This window comes from Triticum urartu, chromosome 4A, assembly GCF_056163025.1.
Source record: "Triticum urartu cultivar PI428250 chromosome 4A, HENAU_Tu73, whole genome shotgun sequence".
Taxonomy (NCBI): Eukaryota; Viridiplantae; Streptophyta; class Magnoliopsida; order Poales; family Poaceae; genus Triticum; species Triticum urartu.
In genome coordinates this window covers 601,941,933-601,960,134 of record NC_141876.1, presented here as the reverse complement: position 1 = coordinate 601,960,134, position 18,202 = coordinate 601,941,933, and the positions used below count along the sequence as shown (strand labels likewise).

Genomic DNA, 18,202 nt, shown 5'->3' with positions numbered 1-18,202 from the left:
CATAATTAAATTCCTTGAAATCCAAAATAGTGGGTTCATTGATATCTAAAGTTTTGATCTCTCCAATCCCACTTTTACCAATTTTTGCATCAAGATCTAAAAACTCCGAATTTTTGGAAGGCCTTCTAGGTAAAGGTGGCTAATCTTCAGTCCCATCATTACCAAGATTCATATTGCAAAAAAATGATTTAATAGGAGACACATCAATAACTTTTAGATCTTCATCTTTATTTTCACAAAAACTAGAAGAACACGCTTTCACAAAGCAATCTTTCTTAGCACGCATCCTAGCGGTTCTTTCTTTGCACTCATCAATGGAAATTCTCATGGGTTTGAGAGACTCATTGATATCATGCTTAGGTGGAATAGATCTAAGTTTCAAAGAATCAACATTAATATAAATTCTATCAACGTTCCTAGCCAATTCATCAACCTTAAGCAATTTTTCTTCAAGCAAAGCATTGAAATTCTTTTGTGAATTCATAAACTCCTTAACAGTAGTCTCAAATTCAGAGGGCATCTTATTAAAATTTCCATACGAATTATTGTAGGAATTGTCATAATTATTAGAGGAATTACTAGGAAACGGCCTAGGATTAAAGTTTCCTCTATACGCGTTGTTACCAAAATTATTCCTACCAACAAAATTCACATCCATAGATTCATTATTATTCTCAATCAAAGTAGACAAAGGCATATCATTAGGATCAGTAGAGAAATCTTATTAGCAAATAATTTCATAAGTCCATCCATCTTTCCACTCAAAACGTTAATCTCTTCAATTGCATGCACTTTTTTATTAATAGATCTTTCGGCGTGCCATTGAGAATAATTAACCATAATATTATCTAGGAGTTTGGTAGCTTCTCCTCAAGTCATTTCCATAAAAGTGCCTCCCGCGGCCGAATCTGAAAAATTTCTAGAAGCAAAATTCAATTCGGCATAAATTTTTTGTATAATCATCCAAAGATTCAAACCATGTGTAGGGCAATTACGTATCATTAATTTCATCCTCTCCCAAGATTGTGGAACATGTTCATGATCAAGTTGCTTAAAATTCATAATATCATTTCTAAGAGAGATGATTTTAGCAGGAGGAAAATACTTAGAGATAAAAGCATCTTTGCACTTATTCCATGAATCAATACTATTTTTAGGCAAAGACAAAAACCAAGCTTTAGCACTACCTCTAAGCGAAAACGGGAATAGCTTAAGTTTAACAATATCATTATCCACATCTTCCTTCTTTTGCATATCACACAAATCAACAAAGTTGTTTAGATGGGTGGCGGCATCTTCACTAGGAAGGCCGGCGAATTGATCTTTCATGACAAGACTCAACAAAGAAGCATTAATTTCACAAGATTCAGCATCGGTAAGAGGAGCAATCGGAGTGCTAAGAAAATCATTGTTGTTGGTATTGGTAAAGTCACACAATTTAGTATTGTCTTGAGCCATCGTGACAAGCAAGCAATCCAACACACGAGCAAACAAAAAGCAAGTGAAAAAGAGGCGAACGGAAAAGGAGAGCGCGAATAAAACGACAAGGGTGAAGTGGGGGAGAGGAAAACGAGAGGCAAATTGCAAATAATGTAATGCGAGGGATAAGAGGTTGTGATGGATACTTGGTATATCTTGACTTGTGTGTAGACTCTCCGGCAACGGCGCCAGAAATGGCCCGTTGTCGGGAGTCAAATCTTGACTAGACTTGGCGCGAATCTCCCCGGCAACGGCGCCAGAAATCCTTCGTGTTACCTCTTGAGCACTGCTTTGGTTTTCCCTTAAAGAGAAAAGGGTGATGTAGTAAAGTAGAATAAGTATTTCCCTCAGTTTTTGAGAACCAAGGTATCAATCCAGTAGGAGATCACGCTCGAGTCCCACGCACCTACACAAACAAATCAGAACCTCGCAACCAACGCGATAAAGGGGTTGTCAATCCCTTCACGGTCACTTACGAGAGTGAGATCTAATAGATATGATAAGATAATATTTTTGGTATTTTTATGATAAAGATAAATAATCAAATAAAGATGCAAAGTAAATTAAACGGCAATAGAAATAGCTAAGTGTTGGAAGATTAATATGATGGAAGATAGAACCGGGGGCCATAGGTTTCACTAGTGGCTTCTCTCAAGAGCATAAGTATTACGGTGGGTAAAAGAATTACTATCGAGCAATTGATAGAATTGAGCATACTTATGAGAATATCTAGGTATGATCATGTATATAGGCATCACGTCCGTGACAAGTAGACCGAAATGATTCTGCATCTACCACTATTACTCCACACATCGACCGCTATCCAGCATGCATCTAGAGTATTAAGTTCATAAGAACAGAGTAATGTTTTAGGTAAGATGACATAATGTAGAGGGATAAACTCATGCAATATGATATAAACCCCATCTTTTTATCCTCGATGGCAAAATACAATACGTGTCGGTTCCCTTTCTGTCACTGGGACCGCAAGATTGAACCCAAAGCTAAGCACTTCTCCCATTGCAATAAAGATCAATCTAGTAGGCCAAACCAAACTGATAATTCAAAGAGATTTGCAAAGATAACCAATCATACATAAAATAATTCAGAGGAGATTCAAATATTATTCATAGATAAACTTGATCTTAAACACACAATTCATCGGATCTCGAAAAACACACCGCAAAAAGAATAGTTACATCAAATAGATCTCCAAGAGGATCGAGGAGAACTTTGTATTGAGATCCAAAGAGAGATAAGAAGCCATCTAGCTAATAACTATGGACCCGAAGGTCTGAAGTAAAATACTCACACATCACCGGAGAGGCCATGGAGTTAATATAGAGGCCCTCTGTGATCAATGCCCGCTCCGGCGGAGCTCCGGAAAAGGCCCCAAGATGGGTTCTCTCGGGTACAGAAGGTTGCGGCGGAGGAATTCGGTTTTCATGGTGCTCCTGGATGTTTTGGGGGTACGTGGACTTATATAGGAGGAAGAAGTACGTAGGTGGAGCAACAAGGGGCCCACGAGGGTGGAGGGCGCGCCCCCTGCCTCGTGGCCTCCTCGATTGTTTCTTGACACCCACTCCAAATCTTCTGGATCATGTTTGTTGAGAAAATCACGTTTCCGAAGGTTTCATTCCATTTGGACTCCGTTTGATATTCTTTTTCTGCGAAACACTGAAGTAGGCAAAAAACATCAATTTGGGCTGGGCCTCCGGTTAATAGGTTAGTATCAAAAAGGATATAAAAGTGTAAAATAAAGTCCACTAACATCCAAAATAGATAATATAATAGCATGGAGAAATCAAAAATTATAGATACGTTGGAGACGTATCAAGTGCCTCGCCGCCTCCATGGTTACGACGAGGAGAGGTGACTCATCGAGCGCCGCGCCACCGCCGACGCGTTGAACGGACCATGTCGCCGAGTCCCAGCCAGCGCATGGTGCCTCCATGGACCGGCTAGACAACTGCGAAGGAGACCTCGCGATGCGGCAGAGCCTCGTCCAGGCGCTGCCGAGGGTGTAGGTAGAAGGGGTGGCACCCTAGATGGCGTCGAGTCGAGATGCGTGTCGACGAGTCCCGACGAGCACATGGCGCCTCCATAGACCGGTGAGACCGGGCGTGTAAGGCCTCGTGATGCGGCGATGCCTCGCCCAGGTGCCGCCGATGGTGTAAGTAGAAGGGGGCGCAGTTGTGTGCGCCGAATCGAACGCACTAGAGTGCGCCGCGTCGAACGATGTGTGCCGCTGAGTCCTGGCACGATGGTGTTGATGGCAGACTCGGTGACGGAGGGTGTGCGGGAGACCGCGCACAGTCGGCGGCCCCGGTACGTCGTCCTCATGTGCGGAGAGCGCGCCCCTGGCGCGCGTGGGCGGCAACCCCGTCTTTGCGGTAGTTGTCGTCTTGCGGGGAGAGTGCGTTGAGGGCGCCCAGCCCCGGCATGTCGTCGCTGATATGTGCCGGCATGGAGGGACCGCCGGGGGCTGCACACGAAGGGCAACGCCTGCGCGTCATCGCCGGTGGTGAGTCCGGCGTGAAGGGGTCGCCGGGGGCTGCACATGAAGGACAACCCCAACGCGTCGTCGCCAGTGATGAGTCCGGCATGAAGGGGTCGCCGGGGGCTGCACGTGAAAGGCAACCCCGACGCAGCATTGCCAGTGATGAGTCCGGCGTGAAGGGGTCGCCGGGGGCTGCACACAAATGAAAACCCCGACGCGTCGTCGCCGACGGTGAGTCCGGCATGAAAGGGTCGCCAGTGATGAGTCCGGCGTGAAGGGGTCATCGGGGGTTGCACATGAAAGGCAACCCCGGCATCATCGTCTTCAAAGCAGGCTGGCGTGTGGGGATCACCGGTGTTGAGTGCGCCAGGAGTACGCGAGAACGGTAACCCCCACACCCCATCTTCTGGAGCATCAAGGGCCATCTCCAGCGGTCGGCCTCGTGCCCGGCCGTGCCGCCGCAGCTCCGGGCGCCATCGCGAGAGATGCAGATAGAGGCAAGAGATGGGATAGAAAGGAAAGATTAGTTCCGGTCCTCACCTTGAGAGAAAATGATCGGCATGATGGCGAACTCCGTTAGCGGCTTCGATGAGCCTCGTCCGGCAAGTCTCGGCCGCCTGCGCGAGGCCGCGTGCGTCGCGTCCTCCTCCGCTCCTGCTGCGTCTGCGTGAGGGATGGATCGGTGCTTCGTGCGTGGGTTCACGTCCTCCTCTCCTGCTGCGTGCGTGATGGCTGGCCTCTCCCGGATCATGTCAGCCCCCCGTGCGTCCCCCGGGACCTGTATATTTATAGGCAGCACAAGAGGGGTAGGACCCTACGAAGCCTTGGTCGTTCAGCCCCTTCGATCTTCACGTTCAAGAATTGTTTCGGTTACATATATCCCTTTCTTGGTGCTTAATCTCCTCAATTCTTCTTGGCGCACACGGCTGCACATAAAAAAAAATGCAAATATCGTCGCGCACGTACCTTGGCGTATGGCTGCCAATGGGCTCAGCCAAGACATAGGGTACGGCGACCGCGTATTTTGGTACATATATATACCTCCAAAATCGTAAGAAACGGAAGGACAGGAGGTAATATTACAGCCTAAACAAGGAACACGTCTCCGTTCCGTAAAGCAAAGGGAATCAATATAATATGGGGGCTGCTACAAATCAGCCGGATGAGAAATCATCCGCCTGCTTAGCCGTCCGATCAGCATGATAGGGGTCGTTGGATCACAGCAGGCAGCGCAAGCGTGACAGCTTCAACACCTGCCGTATTGCAGCCTCGCGCGAAGCTCCAACGCAGCATCGTCGGCGTCCGATGAGGTCCATTACAACCCGGCGGAGCTCCAACGGAGCACCACTGCTCCGGCGAAGCTCCATTGCAACTCCGTCCGAGCTTCATTGCAGCCCCGGCCGAGCTCCAACGTAGCACCGACGCTCCGGCGAAGCTCCATTGCAACTCCGGCCGAGCTCCATTGCAGCCCCGGCGAAGTTTCCACGACCCTTCCCCGGTGCTTCACTGCGGCTCCGGCGTGCTTCACTGCAACTCCGGCACGCTTCATTGCAGCTCCAGCGTCGCTTCATTGTAGGTGCGGCGGAGCTCCAATGACCGAGAGAGCGCTCCAATGCAGCTCCGACGCCGGCGACTTGCAACATCAGCAACGCCTCCTCGAGGTTGCCTCGCAGCACTTTGGCCATGGACGCGTTGCTGCGTCGCTGAACGGACAACATCGATGAGCCCCCGCCGTGCATCGCCAGCGGCGGCCGCCTCCCCTGAATGCTGCGCCGCCCCTCGGGGTTGCAGCACCCCGGCGGTGGGGCGCGGGCCTGTAGTAGCCCGCTGGCTCCGTCGCTCTTCACAACACCGTGGCGGCGCGAGGGGCGAAGTTTGCCATGGGAGCTCTCCTCTCGTGTGACAAAGACGGGGGAAGAGAAAGGAGTGGGGAAGGAGAATGTGTGGATGAGAGAGGGGACGAAGAGATAAGGCTGGCTGGCGAAGCGGTGGATGGGCCCAGGGGACGTGTGTCGATCAACGCGGGCGGCTTGCGTCGGTTTGTTTTCATCCGGATGAAAGTAAACGTTTTTCATATAATATTACCTCATGCATGCGAATAATTTACATCGTGCACGTAAGCAACCTGTATGGCACATCAAGGTGGCAGCGTAGAAATCAAACGATGCTGTCGTAATCTCACGGAGTGAATAACGGAGGCTTTCGTGACTTACAGTGACGTGTTCCTTTATTAGTACCCCACTTGATTAGGGTGCAATGCATTTATCTTATGACTTATTTTGTCGATTAAATCATGCTTATCAAATTTCCCTGTAGAGGTACTAGTTGTAGTTTCTTCTTGTAATTAATTTGTGTGTGTTTTCAGAATATTATGCTAGTCTGGTCAATAACTAAGATGTTAAGTGTGTATCCGAGAAAACTGATGTTGACTTCTTGGTTCTGGATTTCTTCTCTGCATTTGACTCCAATGTATTGCACAACAATTGTCTACTAGATTATCTTGACGTGTGTTTCACCTCATTAGCTCTAGATCACACACAAAAAGATTTCCTGGGTATTGTTGCAAGACATGAGAATTACTGGAATGGTTCATTACACCACGGCAGAACTACTCACAAAGCACTTGGATTTCCTGACAAAATTAACTAGGTCTTTTTACAATGAACAAAGGCGATGTGATTTCATCACACATAAATAAAAAAAATCAGTATGCTGCTTGACAAAGTAGCATTTTAAAAAAATCAATATCTGTAGAGAAAACTATCTTTCTGTAGTAGAACAATCTCCTGTCAATCTTGAGATGGGCACTGGTCTTCTTTTGGCCAAACTCAAACATTTGCATTTCAAATACTAAGAGGTTACAAATTCCCCATCTAGATGAACCTACAATTTCTACAAAGCTGTACTTCCATTTAGCCTTTGCGCCATCCTCATCTGAATGACCCTAATGTTTCTGTAACGATTACTGAAAAAGTTCTAGTGCTTGGAAAATTGTTACATGTAGCAATATCATTGCAGCTCCTCGCTAGATGCAAAATGTAACCAAAGAAAACTGTAAGCTGAAAAGATGAACATTAGTTTCAAAGGTACTCTCCATAATCCAGCAGCCACATATTAGAAGGAACTACATAAAAATGACAAGGAACTAAAAGAGACTTGTCCATGGCAGTGCTAAAAGAGCCCCAAGGAAGAATAAATGTATCATATTCAAAAACATAGCTCCGAAAGCTAAAAGAATGGGTCAAAGACGAGCAAAACCAACACTTAATAATATATAAGAATCTGAAGCAAAGCCCAAGAGAAATTTTATTTGTTGCAAAAAAAGTAAATATTAAATCTGGAAGCTACAATATAAAGTAGAAATTGGAAAATTAGGAAGCTACAATATAAGCAAACCTTTCTATGATAGTGGAAACAACCTGAAGAAACTAGAGAAACCTATTTATACGGTGTTGCCGTACACCATATTTTTATGTGTGGAAGAAGCCAAGATGGTATTAGAATGTTCGGAATTCAGACCAGCATTTTTAAATTTACCCCTGACTGTAAAAGCTTGTTATACTTACAGAGATAAACATTTGTATACATTTTTGCACGTTTAAGTTTATGTTTTTCAGCACTTGAACAAGGATTGAATTACTGGAAGAAAATCTTGGTATACAGAAACTATAGGTTTCTGGAAAGTTGGCGCTGTCAAATTTTACTGTGATATTTTCTTTCATCAAGTATTGGTGCAGGATAGCAGACAAGATAAATAAATCAAGAGAGATATGTGCAGGATTTCAACTATATACGAAAGATTAAGCCATTGTTGCTACGGCCAGCATAATCTATCCTAAGATGTACAGAAATAATACGGAGAAGAATGCAGTGAGCAAATGCACATCTGTCTTTGAGTTCCTTACTGATTGCAAAGAAAATACAGAGAAGAAAAATGAAGTGGCAGCTAATTTGCATTACTAATTGATGAAACAATGTATGTGCACTGAAAACAAGTCAAATTGGACGTCTTTTCAAAGACAGAAAAATAAAATTCGACATCTGCTCGGCGCCACTGTGATTCGCCCTCTAAAATTATTCAACAAAGTAGGCTAGTTATGCTAATAGCAATCTGCTTCTTCACAGGTTGGCTTGTATTCAATTAGCATGTTCAACAACTTCTTCATGGGTCGTTGAAGAGATTTGGATTAAACTCAGTAGCGCATAGTGGAGCAAGCAGCATGAATCGCTCGCTGTTGAAGCAGCGCAGTGACGACCCGACACCGTTCCTGCAGCCAGCAGACTACCACAAGTCGCTTTGCCCAAAATTGAGGCCACACCCTGCAAACCTTGCCGACATTGCTGTCGAGCACCATGTCGTCACAACCCCACCGTGGTCAGCCGCCGCTCCCCAATCCGCCCAGCCTTTCTTCCAACCACCATGACATTGCACCCACCCGCTGGTCACTTAGATGTCGGCCACCACCCCCAAGCTAGTCGCCGTCGAAAACCGCATGCCGCCATGATTTTTTTAGGGAATCGGCCACCACAATTAGAATAGGAAACGACGAGCCGGAGAAAGGGGGATATAGCTACCACGAACAGAAAGCTTTCTTTTCTGCAAAACGTAAACTTACGTCGGCACTAAAAGATTTTACCTCACGCGTGGAGAGGCACAACACATTGATTGGATTAGATCCGAGAGAAATCTGACACGGTTGATCGACCAGGGTGCGTTAGAGTTACTATATATATGGCCAAATGACCATCATCTGCACAATCACAAAAAGATGAAGTACATGCACCCCTAATTGATGCCCCGGATCATGATTTGAGTTGAAAATATCAAGGCCAAGAATCATGTTATGATCACAAGCAAAGGAAAATAAACATCCCGTCATCCATCATGAAGAATTCCACGGATTCCTCAAACCAACGCTATAACAATTTTTAAAATCAAAAAATAAAGAAGAGAATGAATTAGTTTTGTATGACATGGAAAGCAGATCAATTGACGATTAAATTCACCTAACAATAGTATACCTATGCTTTGATAGAAATGCATCATCAAGCTAACAGAAATGAAGAAACCAAATTCACAAATATAATGCAGATTTAGAGCAAGATATGTCTATAAACCCTATAAGAAACAATACATAGGATTTGAAAAAATGGAAAAATCTAGGTTTGCAACCATCAAATCAGCAATTAATAATATGGGATTTCTAAAATACTTTCGGGAATTAGAATGACAGAAATGTATTGCGGTACAGTAGCTGATTCGTGAGTGAGAATAAACTTATACACAGAGCAAATCCAAGGCATAAATCTAGCTAGTAAGGAAAGATCTAAGATGGTCAGATAAGATGTAAATTGACTCCTGTCTTTATCACTTTACTAATGGAGGTCTGCACAATACTTGTGCTGCATAATATGCTAATTAATCTAAGCATCAGTAGCAAAATGACAGTAAGAATACACACGAACGCATGAAAACACCTACAGAGGGAGAAAGGGGAAGAGAGAAAGTGAGGAAACCTGGGAATGGCTTGGTGCCATGGAGCCTGGGCATCTTACGCGGAGCTCGCTGTAGGATTGACAACGACGACCTCCACCTCGTCAGCGCTATGGACCAGTAGTAGGAAGGGAGTCGCTTCTCGCGAGCCTCACTCCAATCGGAGCCATCCCGCTGCCGTGCATCCCAAAAAGGAAGGAGGGGCGGAGTTCGGCGCGGCACGGCGCGGCGACGAGAGGCCAGGGCAGGAGCTTGGGGTCGGGAAATGGGAACGGAGGTCGGGCCATCGCCGGGGCTGACGAAGGGAACGAGGGATGGAGGTGGGTCGTGGCGCGGCCGTCGGCCGAAGAGGTTACCAAAGGCCGTGAAATACTGCTCGACTCGACGCTGCCGCCGGCAAACGGGGCCACCCCCGACGTCGCACGCATCCGACTCCACCTGCGGCGGCTCGCCGCCGAAACCACCCGCCGCTCGCCGCTCGCCGCTTCCTCTCCCAATATTCCAGAAACTGCGGGGAGTGGGCTAGCTAAGCAGTTGCTAGGTAAAGAAAAAATTACCTCGGCTTTTCTTTTGAGCAAATAAAATTACCTCGGCTGGAGCCAGGTTGCGTGCGAGTGTGGCTGGGTCGTTCGACCGGGGTGAAGAATTCCCAGGGTTCTTAATAGACTTTATATATATATATATATATATATATATATAGAAAAATGATTGTGTATTCCTGGGAGTACGTACTCCCGCTTCTCATATACCACATAGATAAATCTTTTATACCACTTTATTATTTTTAATATACTTCATTACTAATTATTAGATACCCCAAAATGAGTTCCATGAAAAAATTCATGTGAGTCTACATATTTTTGAATGTTTACGTATATACTGATGTGTTTGTACGTGAAAAAGGTATATTACAAAAAGTACATCACAGATGATATTTTTTCAACAAAACTCGTATTGGGGTATCTTAGAATATTTAATGAAGTATATTGAGAATAATAAAAAGGTATAATTAATGTGTATATGAGGTATATTGAGAATGGGAGTACATACTCCCAGGAGTACAGAAGAGGAGTCCTATATATATACAGCTGGGAGATCTCAGGGTGCGGTGTGACACATTCGTCCAACCTTCTTGAGAAACCCTTTTACCAGACGTGCTTTCGGGCGGCAAATGATATATATCGCTTGTACCGAGCATTAGCTAGGGCTCGTCTGGCGAATCAACCTGTGGTTGAGTTAGTTAGGTGGACAGTGGTATCTCCAACCTATCAGGGTTCAAATCCTGGTGCTCGCATTATTTCTGGATTTATTTCAGTATTACCAGCGATGCGCTTTCAGTGGGAGGAGATGTTTCCGTCGACGAAGAGGCGCCTGCGGTGACTTCGTAAATCTCAAGATGATATGCCGGCTCAGTCTTTCGGAGGTGCTCATAAGGATAGGGTGTGCGTGCGTACGTTCATAGGGGTGAATGTATGCGCGTGTATATGAGCGCTTGTGTCTGTACTGATGCTTAAAAGAAAAGCTAGGGCTCGCCTGCAGAACACCTAAGAAGGGCCATGGCCCGATATGCCCATGCAATGTGCTGGTTACTTTTAGCTTCATTGAACACATGGCTCTCTTCTTCGTGTTTCTCCCTGATTTTTGTTCATGATATTATCATTTTTTGTGTGTTCGTCAGGTTTCTTGTGGATTTTTTTGCATTCCATTTTTTCTTGATTTATTTTTGTTATCTTTGCCTCTTTGTTTATTCCCCTCTTTGTTGTTGTTCTTTTTCCACATTTTTCTCTTTCTTTATTTTCTGTGATTTTCTTCTTACTTATTTTACTTACTTAATTAGAAAATAAATTTACTCATGACTTTTAAAACACACAATGTACATATTTTCAATAAATGATGAATATTTTTTAACACTGTGAACTTTATTTAATATATGATGAGTACTTTCTTCAATACACGATAAAAAATAAATTGTATTTTCAGTTTTACGTCGTAAAAGATTATTTTCCAAAATTATGTGAATACATTTTGAAATGTGAGAATACTTTAATAATTACAAGGACATTTTTTGAAATATGTGAATACTCTTTGTAAATAAAAGAAGTTTCTTTTTGAATACAAGATTTTTACGAACTACGTGAATATTTTTCTAAATAGGTAAATCATGTTCGAAAGTAGAAGAACATTTTATTGTGTTCGAGAGTATGCGTGCGTAGCTACAGAATTGGCAGCAATCTGCGTCTCTGGCCATGGCCCGTGGGCTACGTGCATATCGGGCGGGGGGCCCTGGCCCGGAGCCGTCCGATCCCACACGATCGAGTGGCGCGAGCAGTATCTCCCACATGGGAAAGGTAGCGACCGCTCTGTCTCCCACACGCGAAGGTAGCCAAAGTTCGTGACCTGTGGTAGCGTTCCGGCGCCCGCCTATTTAAATGATTCTTTTTTAACGTTCTTCACATGGAGTGCTTTTGCTAGGTAACTACACATGTGATGGTATAAATACTAGAGCACCATCTTTCTCGATGCTGATCATGATCGAGTCAATGTTGCTAATGTTCAGAGTAGCATCGTTGACGCCGCCACCTTCTTCGAAGCATGACATCGTAGCAACATCGAAGCAGCGGGGTCGCCATTGCCACACCACTGCGGTCGTTGCATTATCAATGGTGCAACCATGCCCATCATCACAACACTGTCATGGAAACATGTTTGCAACATCGTCTTGGTTGTCGAAGAAGGACATCGTGGCCGTCGAACCATGTCGTCATTACAGCCGTCGAAGCACATCACCAACGTTAAAATCATGTTGCCGCGCCATTGCCGCAGTCGTTGAAGCACGTCCCGTAGTATCATTACTGGTGTTTGAGCATGTTGTCGTGCCTACGTCACGCTTGTTGTAGCATCGTCAAAGCAGTTGGAATGCCGTCGCAGCATAGCCACGGCCGCCGAAGTACACCATAGGTGTTCGAAGCATGTGGTCACGTCATCATCACGGCCATCGTAATGTCGCCGTGGTCGTTGAAGCAGTCAGATGTCGCAGAGACCGCCGTACGTCGTAGCACTGTCTGCAGCCTTCAGTGTTGTTGCGACGGAGCATCACCGGGTGGCGTGGGGCAGCAATGGAGTAACATCGAGGTCGTCGGTGCTGCGACCGAGTATTACCGAGCGGCAAGGTGCAGTGACGCGAGCTGCAATGGAGCAACGTCGGTGCAGCGACGGAGTATCATAGGGGCGTGCTGCACTAATCCATTTTATGTACGGATTGTTGTACTAATCCATTTTGTGTACGGATTGCTTAGGACACGAGGTATGGCCGGTCAAGGAAACTGAAACCCGGGCGGGCTCGCTGTCGATCCATCTATATAATCTGGAGTAGCAGGTACCCAGGCAAGGCAAGCAGCTAGCGAATTCAGGGTTACACGTGCATACCTAGCTACTTGATCCATCGTGTACGTGCGTAGCTAGCTCTGCGATGGCCGACGGCAAGTTGGATCCTCCCGCCGGCTACGCCTTCGAACCAGCCGAGCACGAGCTGATCACCAAGTTCCTCCGGCCACGGATCGCCGCCGGACCGGACGCCTTCTTCGCCAGCCGCCTCATCCACGAGTTCGACGCCTACTCCGCCGCCCCCGGCGACCTCGTCGAGATGTATCAACACGCGCAAGGAACGGACAAGGGCGACGGGAAAGGGGGCGTCTGGTACTTCTTCACCCATGCCCGTCGTCACCAGACCAAAGGCGGCCGCGGTGGCGGGAGGCGGCAGCGTGCCGTGGCCGACGCCGGCGAGGGTTACTGCTGGCACTCGGAGAAGGGCGGGATCCCTGTGCTAGACAACCAAGGTAAACTCGTAGGCCATAGAAGAAACCTCAGCTACGTCAAGAAGTTGCCTGGAGAAAAAGAGAAGATCAGGATCGGCTGGTGCATGGCCGAGTACAGCCTCGACGGCGACGGCAAGCAAGACGGCTTGGTGCTCTGCAAGGTCTGCGTCTCTCGTCACAGGAGCGAGACCACATACGACGAGGTAATCAATGCCCCCGGTTCCAGGAAAAGGAAGGCCGCCGACGTCCAGCACCCGGATGCTCCACGGACCCAAACCCCACGCCGCCAGGAACCGCCGATCGTCCAACAACCCGGGATGCTTCACGAGTATGGGCGCTGGTTCATGTCCGACGAAGGCGAGACGTTGTTGCCGCCCGGAGCAGTGGACGACGGCAGCGTGGATCCAGGCGGGTTCTTCACCGACGACATGCTTCAAGATTTTCCCGAGCTCCATGACGCTGTGGTGGCGCAGGGGTTCTTGCCCGGTAAACTCGACGGCGCAGTCCAAGAAGGCATTGGCGCTGCAGAGGATGAAGACGACGCCTTCCGGTGCACGTTAGATGAGCTGCTCGGCTTCTGCGACGACACGACTGTACTAGTCTAGGAGAGTGGATCGTTCCACCACGTGAGGGCCGAGTGCGTGATGAACAACTCCAAAACCTGCATCCAGGAGATGATCCAAGAGATGATGTACTAGTCTAGCTTAGCTTTGATGTATGTCATTGTCATGGCACACAAACACAAGGTGTCTTGCTAATTGTATTGTGATGATGAACAAGCAATAAATCCGTGTGCAGCAGCCTAATTGATTAATTTCTCTATTTTTCTCCATATATTCGTTTTATAGTACGTACGTGATGGTTATAAGTGTTTCAGTTTCTCTGTTCATGATTTACATCTGATTGCCCATGCATATATGTCCATGTTAAAAATTATCTTGATTAGGACTTTTCTACAATTAATAATCTTTACTATCGATGGTTTTCGGTATGGATGGTGCTTTGTATCAGCTACAACAAGCGATACGGTCACTACCTTTCCTAGCTACGCACATATCTCTGCTAGCACCTCATGAGTCATGACCCTCGGCCTCTCGCTCCCGCACCCCTCGCTCCCGCGGCGCGCCCCGCGCGCGCCTCGGGAGATCCCGATCGGCCGCCACCGCCGTCGCCTCCCCAGCGTCGCCTTCCCCTCGCCGCCGCCGGAGTGCGCCCGCCGGGCGAAGCCCGCGCGGCGCGGGCGGCAGCGGGGCATCCCCTCCTTCCTCTGGTCCTTGTGGCAGCGGCGCGGGCCGTCAGATCGGGGACAAGGGGCGCCTCGTCCGGCTGGTCTCCCGGAGGTGGGGACGGCTGGATCCGGCGGCGACTGGGCTAGGAGGAGGTGGCGCGGTGTGGCGGTGCTGGTGGCAGGGTTTCGGTCGAGGTCGTCTTTGATCTAGATCGGGATCTCCATCGGGGGCGTCGCATGGCGGTGGGATCGGATCGGCGGCAACGTCACCGGTTCGGCGGAGGGCTCCGTTCCAGCCAACCGCGAGATCGGGATGCCGTGGCTTCCGGTGAAAATCGCGTCTGACTGCGGTCATGGCGGACGATGGCGGCATCTCGGACGTCGTTCCCTTCTCGAGGCATCATCGTTGCAGGTCACGTCAACCTGATCGAAAGGTTTCGGGGGAAACCCTAGATCTAGATCTACCGGATCGGACGATGGTGACGTTTCGATGTCGTTCTCCCTCCTGGGGGCATCGTTTTGGAGCAAGTGTTGACTGGAGGGGACAAGAGGAGGAGCGGCGTGGCATCTGGCACGTCGACAACGGCGGGTCTCAGCGGCATGGAGCAGCGGGGGTCTCGTCGGTGGGCGTGTGATGATGGACGAGCGCAGGATGGTGGCGCTGTCTGGCGTCGTGGTGGCGTCGATGGCAGAGAGGCCTGGCACGGTTCATGCAACAGTACAACTCTGAAGATGGATTGATGGTACGTGGCTGCGGCGGCCTCATACCCGGCAGGGGGCCTGGTTGAAGAGCATGCCGGACTGGTGGGTGCCCATACCCGGAAGGAGTCCTGGTGGGACCTCAGGTTTCAGATGTTAGGTTTGGCTGCGAGGTCTGTTTGGTATTAGGCCCAGACCATCAGCGCCCCTTCATCAGTTAGATAGGAGTAGCGACAGAGGTTGCGAAGATGGTGGCTTTGGTCTTACTGTTGTACGACTTTGTAAGGTCTTGTGTTATAATCAATAAAGTGGCCGTATGCATCGTCCAGATGCAGAGGCCGGGGGTATTCCTCCTTTTCGAAAAAAAAGAAAAAAAATGAGTCATGACCCTCGTGGAATGCTTACCATTCACCCACAATGCCTCCACTGTGCGTCACCGTTGTTGACGCAATATGTTTTTAATGATTTTTGCAGTGTTTTTCCTGCTTTATTTTTCTTTTTAGTCATTTTTACTTGTTTGTTTTTCTTTTTCTCCTCCTGTGTTTATTATATATTATATACTCCCTCTGTCCCAAATTTTTTATCTTATATTTGTCTAAATACGGATGTATTAGATATATCCGTATTTAGACAAATCTAATACAAGAATTTTGGGACGGAGGGAGTATAACAAAACTATTCTGGGTCATATTATCATTTTGCACACTTGGAAAAAAATAGTTCAGGTAAAAAAAGAAGTGCCCACTAATTTAACAGTGTGTAATAAAACTGAAAAAGTGTTTGAGTATTCTAAATAAAATGGTCTTGCACTTTCAAAAATGATTCATGAACTATTTAGAAAATATCCATTTTATTTATAAAAAATACTCATGTATTTGGAAAATAAATTTCATTTTTTTCAAAGACTGTTCACATATTTTGTAGAATTTACATGTAATTATCTATATTTACCCTACCACTCTGTATTGCGGCATGTTCATATATATTTTGGAATTCATCCCTATGTTGTAACCTGCGTATATATTGTTTTGTAGGGAAAGTAAGGATTCTCAAATGATGACCTTGTTGCAAGTACCGGGCTACAGAAACAACAACCTGAAGCTATCAACAATGTCGTGGTGGTGCGTCAAGAAGCAACAGAAGCAGTCGAACATACACTGGCAATGCAGCAGTAGGAACTTGATGCTATGAAAAAGGCCCTACCAGAGCAGGAAAAAGAACTTGGAGCTGTTAAGAATTCCCTGGCAAAGCAGCAGCAAGAACGTGAAGCATGTCCAGCCAAATGCGTAGCATGAACTTCAATCTGTAAAGATTACGTACCTGCCAGCAAAACATACTTGAAGGTGTCAAAGAAGGCTTGTAACATCGTTGGTGAGCGTGTGGAGGTGTATCACCGACGAATTTATCCTCGGTGGATTTGCTAGGTTCTGATTGTTGTTCGTCTATGTTTATGTGTCTTCGGGTTGGATCCTCTCAATCTATGTTATTCTTCATCCGAGGCGGTTGCTGTTCTGGTGCGCTGGTCCTATGGGGCCCTAGCACGAAAACTTTCCGACTATCTACTACAAGAAGTTGTGTCCAACTTTGTCTAGGGAGGGGCGATGACGGCGGCGCGCCTTCGGCTCACTTCAGTGTTTATAGTCGTTGCTAGGTGGTCTATGGATCTGGATGTATTTTTTTATTATTTATGTAGTTCGTTCTACTGCCAAGATTGAAGATGAATAGATCTGAAGTTTTCTCGCAAAAAAAAAGAAGGCTCTACTGGAGCATCAAGATGAAATTGAATCCTTGATAATGGCCCTGTTAGATCTGCATAATCATTTTGAATCTATCAACACTTCCCTTGTAGACTAGCAGGAAGAACTTGAATTCGTCTAGAATGCCAAGGAAGAGAAAACTTTAGCTAAGGAATGAGGCTTAATGATCTTGACGGAATGCTTAAGTACATCGCCACGATTGCGTTGGCAGGACCCATGTCTATAGCTGCGCAAACAAATCCCATCATACTAGTGCAATGTTTGATGGTCATGAAACTATGTCATTTGCCTAATTTTATTGTGCGGCTTTGTCCCATGGTTTGTTAGTGTGTTGGCTCAGAAAAGTCTCTGTGATAATTGTCTGCCATTTAATCACAGTAAAGATAGCTGAATTGGTGTTGAAATTGAATTTTCGCACAAATTCATATAAAAATTGCCAAAAATGGAATAAAAACTTCAAATATGTCCGCCAATTACAATATATAAAAAATTGACCGTTGATAACCTACAAGTATAGGGGATCGTTTGTAGCCTTCTTCGATAAAACCCACCTATTGCATTATGAACACGCAATTTTCTATGCGAGTAGCAACAAGTCAAATGGTGCTGCAAAGACCATTGACAATATGTTTCATGTTGTGAAAGATAGAATCTAGGATCAAGCTAATGATGTTAAGCATATAAAAAAAGATTTATATGTATTACGGATCCGTTTTCCAAAGGCTCGCCACCCATATTTATGATTATGTTGCCGGCATGGGTTAGGAAAGCCTTTTGATCCTGGAAATTAGGACCATCTTATAAACCAACTCTCATAAAGTATTATGTTTTCCATTTCGAGATAGAATGATATACTACAGGTAATGAGGTTCAATGGCATCTCATTGGTCATTGTAACACTTTATTTTGGTGTGTTATTTCTATCGAGGGTGGGCTTATGATGCTTATTAACCTACGATCAAGGGGGAGAATGTTGGAATTGAGCTCGGTCAAAACAAATTGAGAGAAAAGGGGGGATCTCAAATCCCACGCATGTGCCCTAATCGGGGGCACCAAACCAACTGTTTTGGTTTCGGTCCTGCCTCCTTAGCACCTGATATATATAGGGTCGCGCTATTCGTCACCCTGGGTGAGGAATAGTTATTCTTCACCCCCTCTATTTTGACATCAATGCACCATATTTTTATGTTTCGCAAATTTTGTCTTATTTCATACATAAAAAGAGAACGT

At 46.3% G+C, this 18,202-nt stretch overlaps 1 protein-coding gene across 1 annotated transcript; it reads left to right on the top strand.

The window, feature by feature from the left end:
• Nucleotides 1-12,942: 12,942 nt before the first annotated feature.
• Nucleotides 12,943-14,007, top strand: LOC147977159 (protein SOMBRERO-like). The gene has a single exon (XM_087519905.1). The coding sequence runs from the start codon at nt 12,943-12,945 to the stop codon at nt 13,891-13,893; it is 951 nt and encodes a 316-aa protein (XP_087376031.1). The 3' UTR covers nt 13,894-14,007.
• The last annotated feature ends 4,195 nt before the right edge of the window (nt 14,008-18,202 follow it).